The sequence below is a fragment of the Platichthys flesus genome, chromosome 24 (assembly GCF_949316205.1).
Source record: "Platichthys flesus chromosome 24, fPlaFle2.1, whole genome shotgun sequence".
NCBI lineage: Eukaryota > Metazoa > Chordata > Actinopteri > Pleuronectiformes > Pleuronectidae > Platichthys > Platichthys flesus.
The window spans coordinates 14,296,926-14,312,417 of record NC_084968.1 but is presented as its reverse complement, the minus strand read 5'-3'; the positions used below and the strand labels follow the sequence as shown (position 1 = coordinate 14,312,417).

At 48.1% G+C, this 15,492-nt stretch overlaps 1 protein-coding gene across 3 annotated transcripts in view; it reads right to left on the bottom strand.

Annotated features, from left to right (window-relative positions):
* The window catches only part of si:dkey-172j4.3 (diacylglycerol kinase delta), a 31,333-nt gene that overhangs the window by 5,236 nt on the left and 10,605 nt on the right, over nucleotides 1-15,492 (bottom strand). For 2 of the 3 annotated variants that reach the window (XM_062383836.1, XM_062383838.1), the window contains 21 exons: nucleotides 7,804-7,914; nucleotides 7,634-7,714; nucleotides 7,364-7,468; nucleotides 6,587-6,719; nucleotides 6,183-6,289; nucleotides 5,934-6,059; nucleotides 5,340-5,442; nucleotides 4,778-4,937; nucleotides 4,563-4,671; nucleotides 3,966-4,105; nucleotides 3,767-3,854; nucleotides 3,545-3,636; nucleotides 2,409-2,508; nucleotides 1,989-2,054; nucleotides 1,217-1,394; nucleotides 1,038-1,136; nucleotides 864-948; nucleotides 662-769; nucleotides 432-528; nucleotides 214-321; nucleotides 19-132 (listed from right to left, as the gene is read on the bottom strand). In XM_062383836.1, the coding sequence (XP_062239820.1) occupies nucleotides 19-132; nucleotides 214-321; nucleotides 432-528; nucleotides 662-769; nucleotides 864-948; nucleotides 1,038-1,136; nucleotides 1,217-1,394; nucleotides 1,989-2,054; nucleotides 2,409-2,508; nucleotides 3,545-3,636; nucleotides 3,767-3,854; nucleotides 3,966-4,105; nucleotides 4,563-4,671; nucleotides 4,778-4,937; nucleotides 5,340-5,442; nucleotides 5,934-6,059; nucleotides 6,183-6,289; nucleotides 6,587-6,719; nucleotides 7,364-7,444 (2,094 nt within the window). In that variant the 5' untranslated portion in view covers nucleotides 7,445-7,468; nucleotides 7,634-7,714; nucleotides 7,804-7,914. Of the gene's footprint in view, nucleotides 1-18; nucleotides 133-213; nucleotides 322-431; nucleotides 529-661; nucleotides 770-863; nucleotides 949-1,037; nucleotides 1,137-1,216; nucleotides 1,395-1,988; nucleotides 2,055-2,408; nucleotides 2,509-3,544; nucleotides 3,637-3,766; nucleotides 3,855-3,965; nucleotides 4,106-4,562; nucleotides 4,672-4,777; nucleotides 4,938-5,339; nucleotides 5,443-5,933; nucleotides 6,060-6,182; nucleotides 6,290-6,586; nucleotides 6,720-7,363; nucleotides 7,469-7,633; nucleotides 7,715-7,803; nucleotides 7,915-12,298; nucleotides 12,823-15,492 lie in introns of those variants that run through there. The other variant, XM_062383837.1, reaches the window with a different exon arrangement.

Here is a 15,492-nt window from a genome sequence, read left to right as displayed (position 1 = left end):
GGGAGGAGCTTGTGTTACCTGTGCGATGCGGTGGTGCTGCAGGTTGATGACCCGGGACATGGCCATCTGCATGCTGCCGAACACGGCCACCACCTCCAGCTTCTTGTCGTCGAACGACGGCGCCCCGAAGTTCTGAGGAGGACACGAGAGAACAGAGCGTCAGGGGAGCTCCTCTGGATGTGGACGAAGGAGTGGGACATGTTTGTCTCTCACGTTGTCCTCCTTGGTGCCGCCCCAGAAGTTGATGCCTCCTGCGTAGCTGGGGATGTTGAGCACGGCGAGGCCCTGGAGGCTCGGCAGCGGCACGGGGACGCCGTCGCACTGAGACACACGACAGGAAGTTACACACTGAAGAGAGAAGTTTGTTTCTACACAAACTTTCTGTTCCTCCTTCTGTCAGAGGTACAAACACATCACAGTGTGAGTCTCACCTCCAGCTGAACTCGCTGCTCCAGGTTCTTGTAGGTCTTCTGCACCAGCTCCTTGGTTCCCAGGACTCCGTACCACATCATGTTCTTTGTGCGGCTGCTGCAGGAGGACACGGGACGGACAGACCAATCAGATGAGACTCTCACTTCATCACACGAGAACTTGAAACGATCAGGAAACGATTTTTATAATCGTGAACGTTGTGTGTCTGTGATTGTGTGTTTGTCCACACCTGCATTTCTTGGGGTGCTCGTCTCTCTTGTTGTTGAACTCCAGGGAGATCTTGGCGTCCAGGCCGATGCCGAAGTAGTTGTTCATCACACACTTTTCTGAACAGTGTCTACACACAGAATATGAATCAATCTGTTAACACAATCTTAATCCCTCTGATGATGATGATGATAATCAAGCTCTGAGGTGAAACTCTGAATTACACTGAGTCCTCGTTGAAGGTGACGGTGTGGAGACTCTCTGGTTTCTCCAGGACGATGGGGGAGGTTGGACTTAGGCCGCCCGGACCTGGAGTGAGGCATCATGGGTAAAATGTAAATGTCTCGTAGGGAAGGTCATTAAATGAGTTATTATAAAATATAGAAATAGAGACGTACGTGGCTCGGCCTCCTTCAGCTCCTCGCTGTTCTCCCTCTTGATGGAGGACGAGGAGGACATCCTCTGGACCTGTGTGTGTCGGTTCTGCTCGTCCACCACTGAACCAACAAGACTCCACTCGTCAGTCACCTCGTTAAACACACAACACACAACACACACAACTCTGACGGGTTCGTACCTTTCTCCGCCTGCTCGATGATCTGCCTCAGCGCCTTCTTCAGGCTGTTGGCTCGGAGCATCAGCTGCTCCTTGGACCGGTACGATTTGACCTCTGACCCCGACTCGCCGCCACCTTCTCCGGGGTTCGAGCCGCCGCCGCCGCTCTCCTGGATGGGAATCGAACCTGCCGGCACAACCTGGATGAACACAGAGAAGAGAGGAATCCTCGTGATGCTCCAGAAGAAATGAGATTTGTTTCACACAGTGGGAACCAGCAGGCGTCACTTCACTGATTAACTGGACTCTGTGGAGCCTTTCAAGCTGCAGCAAATATTCATTTACAGGCCGAGCTGTTGGAGGATTATCCATGTTTTATGTATGGAATATGAAATATAGATAAGATAAAGTAGCCTGATTCAAAGCACATTTCTCTTCTGACATTTCTGAAGGTTGAGGTGTTTCTTTTAAAGCAGCAAAGTCCATCTGTGAATAAAAGACTCCGAGGGAACAAGCTTCTTTTAGTGTTTCCACTTCCACTGCTTCAATGTTTGAATCCCTCAGGTCGGGTCTGGAGGGATTCAAACATTTCAACAAAGAGGAAAAAAGTTTCTAGCTCTTTTATCTCTGAGGTTAAAACAGACGTCAACAGAAACTCTACTTTAGAAAATGTTAATATTCATAAATTAAAACAAGAAGAAGTCAATCTGAATTTGAAGTGTAAACCTTCTATATACAATCCACAGATCCACAGCTTTGATTATTACAAACTGGTGAACCTCACTGGTTATTACCTGAGCCTCTGCTTCCTCACTCAGGGCCTTGACCAGAGAATCCAGTTTGTCGTTCAGCAGCGAACACTGTGAGGAGAGTGGAAGTATCAGTCGCAGTACTACTTCTATACAAGAGTACTTTATATAAGCTAAAGATACTAAAGAGTGAAGGATGTGTAATGAAATGCCTCTTTAGCCAGAGGAACAAATTGAATCCACTTATTATTTATAAAACTCATCCTCCTCTTCATCGTCTCCTTCAAAACGCTCGTGAAAAGTCAGACACTTGAAAACAGTGACGACCACAGAGCGACACCGAACCTCCAACTATTTTCTGCACAAACACACAAACACACCTACACTCGCCCACTAAGCCAATGTTACACAAGCACTTACATAACACACACACACACACACACGACTACACACAGGAGCATTTACCTTCTTTGCCATGGCGTCGGCCTCCTCCTTGTTCTCTGTGGCTCTCTCGTACGCCTTCCCCACCTCCGCCACAAAGTCGTTCACCGTCCCACACAGGAACCTGGGGGGGGGGGGGGGGGGGGGGGGGGCAGTGAGTCAGAGACGCCGTTTGATAAAAAATCATCCGATATGAGCTGTTCATAGACATATAGTTATAAGATAGTCCCTTATTGATCCTCGTTCCGCTAATTCAGATATTTACAAAATAATAAATACATCATACAAATCTAAAGGAGTTAAGAATATTCATTGTAAGCTTGTTGTGTGTCTTCAGCAGAGACCTTTCTACACACTCACACTCTCCTTCAGCAAACAGCAGATCCTGTAACGTGATTATTGCAACAAAAAAGAGAACAACACGCCTCGGTTGTGTAAGCGTTGTCGTCCTGTGCAGCTCAGCAGGTTGTTTAAAGAGGAAATGACAGAAGTCAGTGTGAACACTAGTTGTGCGATGGTGAAGAACCGGTGGCATCATGTAGATGTTTTACAGCTGCAGATTTTACTTTGGACTGTTTGGTGTAAAAAACGATTTTCACATTCAAAATACAAGAAATGAGACCATATTTGGAGGAAGAGTGGGTGGAGCCTAACTGAGAGATCGAGGACACTGCACGCCCACCTGAGACTTCCACCCATTGGACGATACTATTTGTCAATCAGACTGTATCCACGCCCCCCCCAATGCATAATGTGGTATATTCAACTCTAAATTACTATAATCATTGACACGTGTTTGAATCCCACTCAGTGCACAAATGCACATTGAACTAATCCCTGTGGTGATTTAAATGTGCTGCAGTGAAACACTCAGAACAGAAGATGAGATCTGTAACGAGCAGGACGTCTTCTCCCAGAGGACGTCCTGCTAACGTGCTAACGTGCTAACGCAGCGAGGATGAAGACTAAACACTGATTCATCTTCAACCTGCAGCCGAGCGACATTTACTGTGTGTGAGAGAGAGCAGAAACAATCAATGCTCGTTAACCAGACACTCAATCATCCCTCATCCTCCCATCTTCACCTTCTCTTCCTCCCCCCTCCCTCCCTCACTCCCATTCCTCTGTTTGTTTCTTTTAAACGAATGCGTGTCACGTACTTGGCGGAGGAGATGACGTCGCTGTGTTTGTCCGAGTCCAGGATCTTGGCGAGGTGTGAGGCCACGGAGTCTGCATACTGAGTGATGTGCACCTGAGGCAGAGAGAGGGAGCAGGTCAGATCCTGGGACTGAGAACCAAAAGATAAACCTGGATATGAGTTTAGAGATTATATCAGTTCTCAGGGTTCTCAGTCAGGTTTCCTGGAGGCGGAGCTACTTCACCTGCAGCGGAGAATCGAGGCCGTCGTCCTCCTTCATGATTGGTGTGTGTTTGCTGGTGGCGGGGAGCTCGTATGTCATCACACTCCACCTGGAAACACACAAACACACAACACATCGGTGTCACGCAGTTGTGACGTTTGATATTTGACACAAAACAAAGGACTCAGGCTTCATGTTTTGATTCTAACTCAGTTCTTACCGGTCCAGCATCTTGGTGGTGGCTCTCTCCAGCTTCTCCAGGATCTGCAGGAGCTGAGCGTCGTCGTCGCAGAGCCCCCCCCAGCCCAGCACGCGGGCCAGGTCGTTCCCAGTGCCCAGAGGCAGCACGCCCAGCTGGCACTGGGGAGGAACCAGTACAAGAGGAGGAAGTCAGTGGAGAATCATCAATTAAACCACAGAGGATCATCAGAGGCTGGTTCTGGACACGCTGGTTAGTTTGACCTGAACCGATTCATCTGATTGGATCTGGTGTTTAACTTGAATTAAAGACCAAATTAAAAACAAGGGCGTTCGTTAATCCTGATTAATTCAGTGACATCGATGAACCAGTTGAAGCTGAACTCTGGATCCAGTCCAGATGTGAGGAAACAACATTTATACTTTAGATCCACTGATGACAGAAACTCCTACAGACGAGGAATCCCAGGAGAAATCGATTCATTCTACAGCTTCTTCTCTCAACAGCCTAATTATCTGGTAACAGGTAACTCTGTGTTCTCCACAGCGACCTCATGCATCAGTGTTACATCATCCTCCTCCTCCTCCTCCTCCTCCTCCTCCTCTTCGTCGCCCTCACCTGTTTGTGGAGGTTGAGTTTATCGAGCTCTGAGAGCACCCAGCCCACGCTGCCGTCTCCTCCGCACACCAGGATCCGAAACGTCACAAACTTCTGGAAAAGACGAAGGCTGAGGGAGGAAGAGGAGAGGAAGAGGAAGATGAAGAGGAGGAGTAACACTTGTGTATTGTTTCTCTACCGAGCACCGCAGCGTTCCAGGTCACACGGCCACGTACCCGAGCTCCGGGCCTCCGTTCATCAGGTCGAACACTTGAGCCGGGTTGAGCAGCTGCTTGAACTTGCGGAGGAACTTGACGCCCTGGTTGTCTCCGCTCTTGGAGTTGACGAGGACGAGGAGGGGGCTGGAGCACGAGGCCGACGTGGCCTTCCAGAAGCCTGAGGGAGGAGGATTGCTGTGACTTGAGGTTTTGAAAAAGAAAAAGCCTGGAGAGTAGTTTTGAGTCGTTAAGGGTCAGGTTCAGATGAAGAGAGAAGTAACGTGGTGGATCCTGAGAGCCAGGGAGCTGTGGAGGACTTTACACACATCTGATCATTTTGATTTAGGAAACAGACAAAGTTGTTTAGTGTTGTTTGAACTGAGATTGTGATTCTCCAGCTCATAAACATTTGCATAAACAAATGATGTAAAACACAAATAAACTGAAATTCAACTCCGACATTACAAACTGTGAACGATAGAGAAAGGGGAGGAGTCACACAACTGCAGTTCAGAGGAGTAACAGCTGAACTTTGAACCTGCTGAACATGTGACACTGTGTGTGTCTGTGTGTGTCTCACCGTCTGAGTCGATGCTGTTCAGTGCAGTGGGGGGAATGATTGACACTCGACATTGACCCAAGGGACAAACCTTCCCCATTTGTTCTTTACAGCTGCTGTGGACCTACAAGTACACGCACACACACACACACAGACACACACAGGGTAGAAACAGAAGGTCATTACTGTGAAACACACCAAATGTCTTCCCTCTGACCTTTACAAGCCTCCCTCTGATTCACTAGTGTGTGTCTGTCTCTGTGTGTTTTTACATTCTACGTTTTAATTTGCTCTAATCAAACCAGAACAGTGAGTCGAGAACATCTCTACACACGTGTGTGTGACTTTGTGTCTTAAAGGTCAATTCCTATTTGACCTTTTTCCATCGTTCTATCACTTCATACATAGTTTGGATCAAACTCGACACCATGGTCCTGAATATCAGCTCCTTCATGTCAACTTGTTTGATTTCAGTCTCGTACAGATCCTCTCTCGTGTCGGAGCTAAGCTGAAAATAACTCTTTGCTCTCAGCGACGTCTGGAGTGAGAACCAGCGGTGATTCGACAGGACGGCTGTCTGTTGGAGGCAGGGAGGCAGAGATCGATCCCACTCACAATGTCTTTGCACCAGAGGCAGCGCCAGTCCTGCAGCCGCCGCACGCTGCCACAGTTCTTGTCGCACACCACACACTTGGCACTGACGGGCAGGTTCCCCTCCAGCCACTGGTGAGGCATGGACACCTGGTGGTGGAATCAGACACAGAAGGAAACCATCTTTGAGGAAGTATTAATCTAACGTGCATTGTGATGTTTTGGGTTTGGTCCCGTCCACTAACATGGAGGAGGCGGGGTTTGAACACTCACCCCGTCCTCGTCCTCGATGATGTCATTTCCTATGGAGGCCAGTGTGGTCCACTTGCAGTTGTTGGTGGAGCGGACTGCGCAGCGCTTATGAGCCTTGAACTTACAAACTGCACAGGACAGATAATTACCAGTTTATCAGTTTGTCCGATAGGAGCCTTGAACACGTACAAACGTTGGTATCAGCGTTTATGAAACGTGTGTATTGAGTCATATTTACTGCTTGTGTGAGAGAGGTGAGAAAATGATTTTACAATTCCAAAGTTTGTCCGAACCTCTCCCTGGAGCTGGAGCCAATAAACCTTCTTCTCTCCTCTCACAGTCACAAGCTGTTAATGTGTTTCTTCCAAGGAACGTGTTGAACTGTGTGTGTCTGTGTGTGTGTGTCTGTGTGTGTGTCTGTGCACCTTCACAGGACAGGCCGTGGGAGGTGACGCCCGGCAGCGCCTCCCTGCACACGTTGCAGAAGGTCGGCCTGGCGTGCGAGCAGGCGTACCAGTTGTGCATCCCGGAGAAATGCTCCATGTTGAACTGGCTGGCCTGAGGAGGGAAGAAACCAGCACGTCAGAAACTCCCAGTTCAGCCGTCTGGGCCTCGGAGGTCGACAACCAGTCTCACGAATGAAAACAGCCCCAAGAGGAACGTGGAGATATTGCAGGACGGGGTCGGCGACCTCTTTTATTTCAGCCAGAGGAAACATGAAGATGACATCAGCAGCACATAATAAACTCTGTGGCCTCAGGGGAGAGACGCAGGAAATCGATGCTGCCGACTCAGGGTGACAGGAACAGTCTGAGGCGTGAAACCAGAACTCCCAGTGGAAAATGACTTATTTAGAGACTTTTCTAGATTGAGATGAAGATCCTCTCCATCATCTGAGCTGCAGCTGAATCCCATGAATTGGAAATAACTAGGGATCAGAAAACGATGTGAATTTAAAGCTCTAAATGTGCTGTGAGAACTCAGAAGCTCAGATCGCAGCTTCCAGCTCTCATCCCCTCTTTTATGGCCTGTTAGTGCCGAGGCTGGGATTTTTTTACGAGACGCATCAATCTGCTGCTGGAACGAGAGGCACAGAAAGAACGAGGGAATGCAGAGGTGGAGGAGAAAGATGGAGGAAGACATGAAGGATGCTGTCATCAATATAAACTCTATGCAACCGGGAGATGAACAGAGAAACTCACCTCGTAGGTTTCCCATTTCTGGACGGACCGGAGCGCCCCGATCCAGTCCTCCATCTCCTTCCTGCTCTCGGCACAAAGCATCAGTTTGCGAAAGGGAGTGATCACCTGAGGAAGAAGAGAAACAGCTGATCTACGAGGGAATCTAGAGTTTATTCCTAATTTATTAATTTCTTATATTTGTGTCGTAGATGTTGCAGCAAACAGAGAAAACATCTGGCTGTGGATAGGAAGAACAGAAATGAAAGTAACATTCGGTTTCCGTCTATTCACCGTGAAGCTGTTGTTGATGTTCTTGGTGCTGGTCTCGGCCACACTAGCATCCGACAGATCCACTTCATCGAAAATTAGGGACTGCCGAGGGAAGACAAAGACAAATCACAACACTTATTCAACTTTTAAATGATCATATCATAGATTATTATTCAAACTAAGTCCTGTACCTTGCAGTCTTTGGCGTAGTACAGGGTCCGGCCTCGGAGCTTGAAGTACCTCCTCTTCCATCTCTGGAAGGAGCTGGTCTGCTTCAACAGGATTCCCTCCTTCACACTTTTCTATTGTGAGTCACAAGGGGGGGAGGGGGGGGGAAGCAGACGTTAGTGCCTTCAGATCCTCAGAGTGACGCTTCGTTCTGTCTGCAGACTGCAGCAGATCAGAGGTCAGTGGGGTTTCTTCTGCTTCTTGTCAGACAGAGACAAGCAGCAGATGAGCAGCGACTCGAACACGGAATCAATCAACGGCACATTTCTATGATTTTAAACTTCTCTTCACTGACTCTCGGTCCATTTTAGAAATGATTTAAAGATTCTATTCCAATATATTCTATTCTATTCTATTTTAAATCCTCTCTTAATCTGCTTTTACCCCTACACTGAAATCCAGACGTTATCCACCAGTTTGAATTGTTAACTTGTAAAGCACCTTTTAACTGTGTGTTTTGAAAGGTGCTTAATCTATAAAGCGTATTATTATTATCATATATTAATATTGTTAGGTGTTTTTGAAGCATTTCAAAACACTTCAGAGGAATCCTTCTGAGATTCCTGTCACGGAGTCAAGCTGAAGTTTGGCTTGGTGTCAGAATGCAGAGTGTCTGGACAGCAGAGGCAGTGAGGTCATGTCTTCACGGAGAAATAGTGATGAGGCGATGCAGCAGGTAGGAGGAGGAGGAGGAGGAGGAGGAGGAGGAGGAGAAGGAGGAGGAGCAGGAGGAGGAGCAGGAGGAGGAGCAGGAGGAGGAGCAGGAGGAGGAGCAGGAGGAGGAGCAGGAGGAGGAGGAGGAGGAGGAGGAGCAGGAGTCATCCTCCGCAGCTGCAGGAGAATTCTTCACACGCTCAGAATGCATGATTCAGTTTGACGACACCGGTTTGTTTTGCTGTTTTTCTTTTAACCTCCTCTGGACCTCTGCTCATCCAACACTCGTTCTTTCTCTATGTATGAGCTCAAGCCTTAAGAGGAGCAGATGCATTGTGGGTAATCAATCTGAGATGGGATGGTCGCCATGCAGATTCTCATTGTAAGAGGAAGCCCGGCTCTGGTGATGGAAACAGATACGATCTTAAAACTCTTCCTCCTGTGAAGCAACATTCCTTCACGAGCCGACGCGGCAACTTTCATTAAATCAGCTGAATGACACGACAGTAAATCTCCTGAGGAACATCGTGCACACGTGACACCAGGAACCGTGTTTTACTGCACACAGCAAGATGAAGCTGGAGTTAACTGAGAGTATTTGTGTAGCAACATCAGATATAAACAGGAAAGAGGAAGCAACACAAGAAAATAAATCAACAGAGGATTAAAACATGAACAAGCTCGTCTCGTTTCTGTAACACCTGGAAATGGATCCTGGATGATTTAGCAACCTCCACAGAATGAGTGATCCTGCAGAATAGCTGTGGTCGTGAGTGTGTGTGTGTGTGTGTGTGTGTGTGTCGGCTCGTCTGATCTCCAGACTCAAGACTCTTTACGTCATGTGTAATGAATCAGCTCCAACAACCTGCAGCTCCTCAGAAACCCTGCAGGCAAAGGTTAGACTCTGTGTTGAGCAATGCAAACATGAGCCAGAGCCGTGGAGCCACTGGGAACACACGACTATCTGCAGCTGAAGTTTCCTTATTTCAAAGACAAGCAGGTTCCCACAGTTCATAGACAAAGCACCACAATGAATAAAAGACAAACACACAAACGCTACGCTCCTCAGGGGCACAAAGGTCAGACTTGTTTTGATGTGTAACCACAGAGTGCCTCGACAAACAAGTGCTAAAAGGAAATTGGGAATGAGGGGGGAAAGGATATTGGGTTTGTTATCTCGGAATCCGCAGTTATGATTACACTGTAATAAAAACAAAGGACAAAAGCTGATCCGGTGTTTTTCCATTTCACACACACGTTGTTGTTCTTGTGTAGAACGGTTTTGCAATCCGGCTGAGACGGGAGGTTCACCGCCAGCCGGACGGGAGAAGTGTGTGTGAGGCCTTTACAGTAAAAAGGAGAAAGTGAAAGTGTGTGTGTGGGAAATCAAATCAGGACCGACGAGATGTTCCGAGGTTTAGATCATCGATCACCGAACGAGGGAATCAGAAGACGACAGAGAATAATGTAATAACTGTTAATCCCAGCTCCTCCGTGTTACCTGTTGGGACATGACACCAAAGATGGTTTCTGTTATTTTAGCAGCTGTTGGTGCAACAACAGAGATTCTTATGAAATATCTTCTCTCCCTCTTTTTAAAAACCTCTCCTCATCCACCTCAGTTTCTAATCCATCTTCTAAACGTCCATTAATCTCTTGCTTCTCCTTCCTCTCTCTCATTTGCTTCTCTCCTCATCTTTCTTTTCTAGCTCCGACCTCACTCATCCATCTTTTCTTTCCACTTCATTGTGCTGGTTCCTCTCTCTCTCTCCTCTCTCTCTCTCTCTCTCTCTCTCTCTCTCTCTCTCTCTCTCTCTCTCTCTCTCTCTCTCTCTCTCTCTCTCTCTCCTCTCTCTCTCTCTCTCTCTCTCCTCTCTCCTCTCTCTCTCTCCTCTCTCTCTCTCTCTCTCTCTCTCTCTCTCTCTCTCTCTCTCTCTCTCTCTCTCTCTCTGCCTGAGCAAAGGGAGGAAGACGAGACCGAGGCACCTCCGGCCAAGTGATGAATCCATTCATCGCTGCATCGCAATCTCATTCCTCAGCTGTTGTGTTGTGGTGTCTGTGTGTGTGTACATGTGTCCCCGCCTCGCGTCCCGCCTCGCAATGAAACATACAGCTCGTTGTGATCTCATTGTGCGTCTTTCCTTTCGTCCAATAAATGTGCTGTTGCAGCCGGAGGGGATAGAACATCTCATACTGTCACACTGTGGTTGAGAAGAAGAGAGAAGAGGGAGATGGAGAGACGTCCTGACGCTGAGGGTCATTAGCAAGGAGAGAGAGAGAGAGAGAGAGAGAGAGAGAGAGAGAGAGAGAGAGAGAGAGAGAGAGAGAGAGAGAGAGAGAGAGAGCGAGAGAGAGAGACGGAGACGCCACTGACGAGCAGGAGGAGAAACAACACAAAAGGGACAAATACAGGAAAACAGGGATTTGATCAAAGAAACTCTGGCGTTCGAGGGATGGAGGAAAGAAGAAACCAGAAGGTGTGAAGTTCTCTTTCCACCGAACCACCGAACTGATCGAGGTCTGACCCCCACACACAGGATTCCTGGTGATAAGAAACAAACTGAGCTTTCTTGTGGCAACAACATGTGTGACCTTCTCCTCTCACCTCCTCCAGGATTGGATTAAAATGTCAGACTTCCAGAGGGTGAGCGGCGCGGAGGCAGAGCGGCGTATGAGTTCAGTTCAAACAGCACGTGGGTTCAGAACATACGACCACAAACACAACGTGGGATCTGTGCCAAGGTCAGGTTCTCTGCTCTGCTCTCCAGCCGAGAGGTGTTGTCAGACAGATCAGTGTGTGTTCATTAGAGCGGAGCTAATTGCATCACAACAATCAGCCCCTGTGGCCCTGGAGTGTGCACACACACACACACACACACACACAGCAACACACAGACACACACCACAGAGCTGTCAGAGGAAGTTCACCGAGCGCATTAACACACATACTTACTCATCTGCAAAATGCATGAACCGACCAAACAGAGCTGTGGCGCGACCCCCGCAGATAAATCTGACTCTCTCTCCCTCTCTCTCTCTCTCTCTCCCTCTCTCTCTCTCTCTCTCCCCCTCTCTCCCTCCCCCTTCTTCCATTCAGCTTTCTCTACTCAACTGAAACACACACACACACACACACACACACACACACACACACACACACACACACACACACACACACACACACACACACACACACACTTACTTACATACAAACGCACGTGTAACGACTGTCACACAACTTTGGATATTTTCCTGAAATTATCACAGATGTCCGGTTCTCCTGCTCCAGATGTTTTTGGAGCTTTTCCTGTGTCTTTAGTTTATTTATCAAACAATTAACTGGGAATTTGAACTGGAAAATGATTAACAGCTGATATGCGTATCTGCCCCCCCCCCCTCATCCATATCAGTTTTGCTCTATTAGATTATTAATCTCTCTTTTTTTGACTAAACTAATAGTTTCAGCTGTTTAGCATAAGTCCTGAGTCTTTGTAGATGTAAAGTAAATATTTGTGGACATCTTCACTGTGGATCGACTCGTCCTGAAGGCCACAGACATGAAGACAGTTACAAACTATGGAGGGATTAGTACATACATTGTTTTTGGGGGGGACTTTTTCAAAATGAGAATAATACGGACTTTATCCAGGCTGATCCTGTGAGATTTGAAAAGTGACACATGTGTAGAACCACACAGACACAGTGTAAATAGAGTTTAACACACACTCTCATGTAGCCTCCTTCACTCCGACAGAGTGGAATCTCCCTTTAAAACCAGGGAATGACCCAATGAGCCGTCCTGACCTCGTGCTGCCTGTCCTCGTCCTCCTGTCCTCTCTCCTGCAGCTTCCTGTTGTGGCTGGACTCCAGGTGGTCGTCCTGGCTGAGCTGGTCGTCGTCCCCCTCCCCTGCCCCCCCCTCGCAGCGGAACAGCAGGGGCGCCATGCAGCAGCCACTGGTCTGACACCACCACGCATCGGCAGCACCCGCTGGGGACCTCACTTCCTGTGATGTCCTTCTGGATATGGCAAAGTAAACCTGGATCCCACCGGTGCTGATCCCCGGCTCCTTGCTGGTTCCCTGAGGCCTTCTGTTCTGGTGCTATGTGAACTGGACTCCTCCCATGTTCCTCTCCACAACTTTCAAAAAAGTTCTGAAATGTTCTCAGCTCTGTCGACATGAACTTCACTCTCCCTCTCTTCCTGGTGTCACTCGTTCCTCACCAGCGGCTCCTCACACAACACAAACCTACTTCCTCACTCTCCCACTTCCCCCAGTCAGGAAGCCACGCCTCCTCAGGTGTGCTGCAGGTCACACCTCTTTTGTCCGTGTGTGTGTCTCTCTCTTTCACACACACACACACCCGCACGCTCGCTCGCTCGCACGCACGCACACACACACACACACAAACAAAGGTGTGGTATGCAAATGCAGTTCACCTGAGGAGTTGTGTGTTTTGTGTGTCTGTGTTCATGTAAGAACGACTCCAATTCCTGGAGGCTATTTCAAAAGCTCACAGAACCAGTCTGACCACAAACACACACACGTTTGAACCTTAGCAAAGACACACAGTGACATAATGCATTCCCAGCCCCTTACACTCCCCCCCCCACACACACACCTCCCCCACACACACACACCATCACAAGTAAATACCGAACCCTGATCCTTACTCCAAATTAAAGCAACAACACATCTAATTTAATTTAGTTTGATTTAGAAACGATCTCCTTCCACACTGACACACATTTCATCACCGCTTCCGGACACACTGATTCTCCGGAGTGTCTCCAGAGGACGTGCACGTGTGGACGCACATGTCCGAGTGAGAGCCTCCAGGTGACCTGCTGACCTCTGGCCTCCATAGTTTGTGAAGACGTGGACGGAGAAGTCGAGAGAGTTTGTGGGAAAAGGAGAAGACGATGGAGATTCTGGATGAGGACAAATCACGACTGAGTGTGGACGTGAAAATGTCCTCACTGTGTCAGGTCAATACACAACACACACACACTCAGGGAGGTTGATGTTACACTACTCTGCTTAAGAGAGCTGGAAGCGTCACTGTGATTGTGTGTGTCTGTGTGTGTGTGTGTGTCTGTGCACTGCTGCCTACGCACTGTCATCGGAGAGCTTTCAGTGTCAGATCAGTGTCTCATCTGCCAAGGCAAATTATAACAAGTGTGTGTGTGTGTGTTCTTCCAGTCATTGTGTCTTTAATGAGCAGAAACATGCTGTTCCCTGCAGACAGACACACACACACACTATCTCTATCATCAGTGTCTGTCTCTCCATCCCTCTCTCTCCTCCCTTCATTCCTCCTTCTCCACAACTTCTTCTTCTTTTTATCCTCCTCTAGCCCCCCCCCACCCCTCGACTCACTGAAGGAACCGACTCCGATGATGAAACCCTGTTTCTGTCCCGAGAGGAGGAGAGGGTCAGTGTCTCAGCCCCGTTAGCGCCGCAGGAAGCTAATTAATGCTAATGTGAAAAAATCAGTATGGCTTCGCCACATTCAATTTGAGAACATAATTAGGTGCAACTGGGATTTGTCATTGTTTTACTGGAGCGCAGGGAGTTAAACTACTTAATTTGTCTTTAAAGAACTATGATAGAAAGAAGACGGAAGAGCCTTTAAGATTTCCTCTTTTTATTTATTACCTTCTTTCTATTCCTTATTCTGAAAAGCAGCCTTGTCTTCTCAAAAAGCCGTTTAATTGAATCGTTGTCATTATTATGAATATCTCCCTCGAACAATCTCCAGAACAATGTGTTTTAAAAACCAAAGCAATCTGCGGATGAAGCCTCAGAATGTAAATGAGGCCAAGCCGGTGTTTTCCTGAGCCCACGAGCAGCAGCTGTTTATTCATGAGCTCCTGGAACAGAGACACGTTCAGGTGCGTCTCTGCCGGAGCTAATTAAAACAGACGCAGACACCGACCCCCCCGAACCCCCCCCGACCTCTCAGCCACGGACGTGTTTCTGTAATCATGAGGCGACACCACCGTAACCGGACGGACGCCGTCGAATCCCAAACGAGGCTCGAACTAGTGTCACCAGCTGGGATTTGGCTTTTTCTTTACAGTGCTGCAGACGCTCATGTCCTCCAGCAGGTGGCAGGAGGAGAGAGAGAGGAGAGGGACGGGGGAGGAAGGAGAGAGAACACTAGTGAGTGAAGTGAAAGAGAAAGAAGACGAGAGGATGGAGCGGTGCAGTCGTTAGTAACTGTCAGATGTGTGTCTGTCTGTGTGTGTGTGTGTGTGTGTGTGTGTAGGTTTATAAATAGAAACATGCGCTGGTTTCCCTGAGAGGAAACACAAAACCATCTCCACGTTCAAATCATGTTCCTCTAAGGTTTTTTTGTAAACACAAACAAACACACACATGTGTTTAATGCACAATCTGATAAACAAGACCTGGCTCATCCCGATGCTGTAAGCCCCGCCCACCTGCCGCTCGGAGGTGGGTGAAACAAACACCCCGGTATCGTTTGCAGCTGACCCCAGGTCTGCTGTCGTTAGTTACACACAATTTTCTCTCTTTTGTCGCTTCCTGACATTTTAGAACTTGGTAACGCAACGGCATGCGGGGTTGCCATGGTGACAACTTTCGAAATAAACCTTGAGCTTGGCAATGTAAGAAACACACTCGCACACGGACAGACACACACACACACATGAAGTTGAATTCATCAACGTTTTCACCTGGACATTTTTGTGCTGTTCATCGAACAGGAAGTTAACCAGGCTTCCTGTGTTTGTGTGGGTGTCTGTGTGTGTGCGTGTGCGTGTGGGGGTTTGTGTGTGTGTGTGTGTGTGTGTGTGTGTGTGTGTGTGTGTGTCCTTGACAAAGTTCCTATGCAAGAAACAGCAAGTAACAGCGAGAAGCATCATTTGAAATAGGAACTGCTTGTCTCATCCGTCATGTATACACACAACGCCTGAACACACACACACACACTCACTCACACACACACACACACACAAGCAGAGTCAGAACAC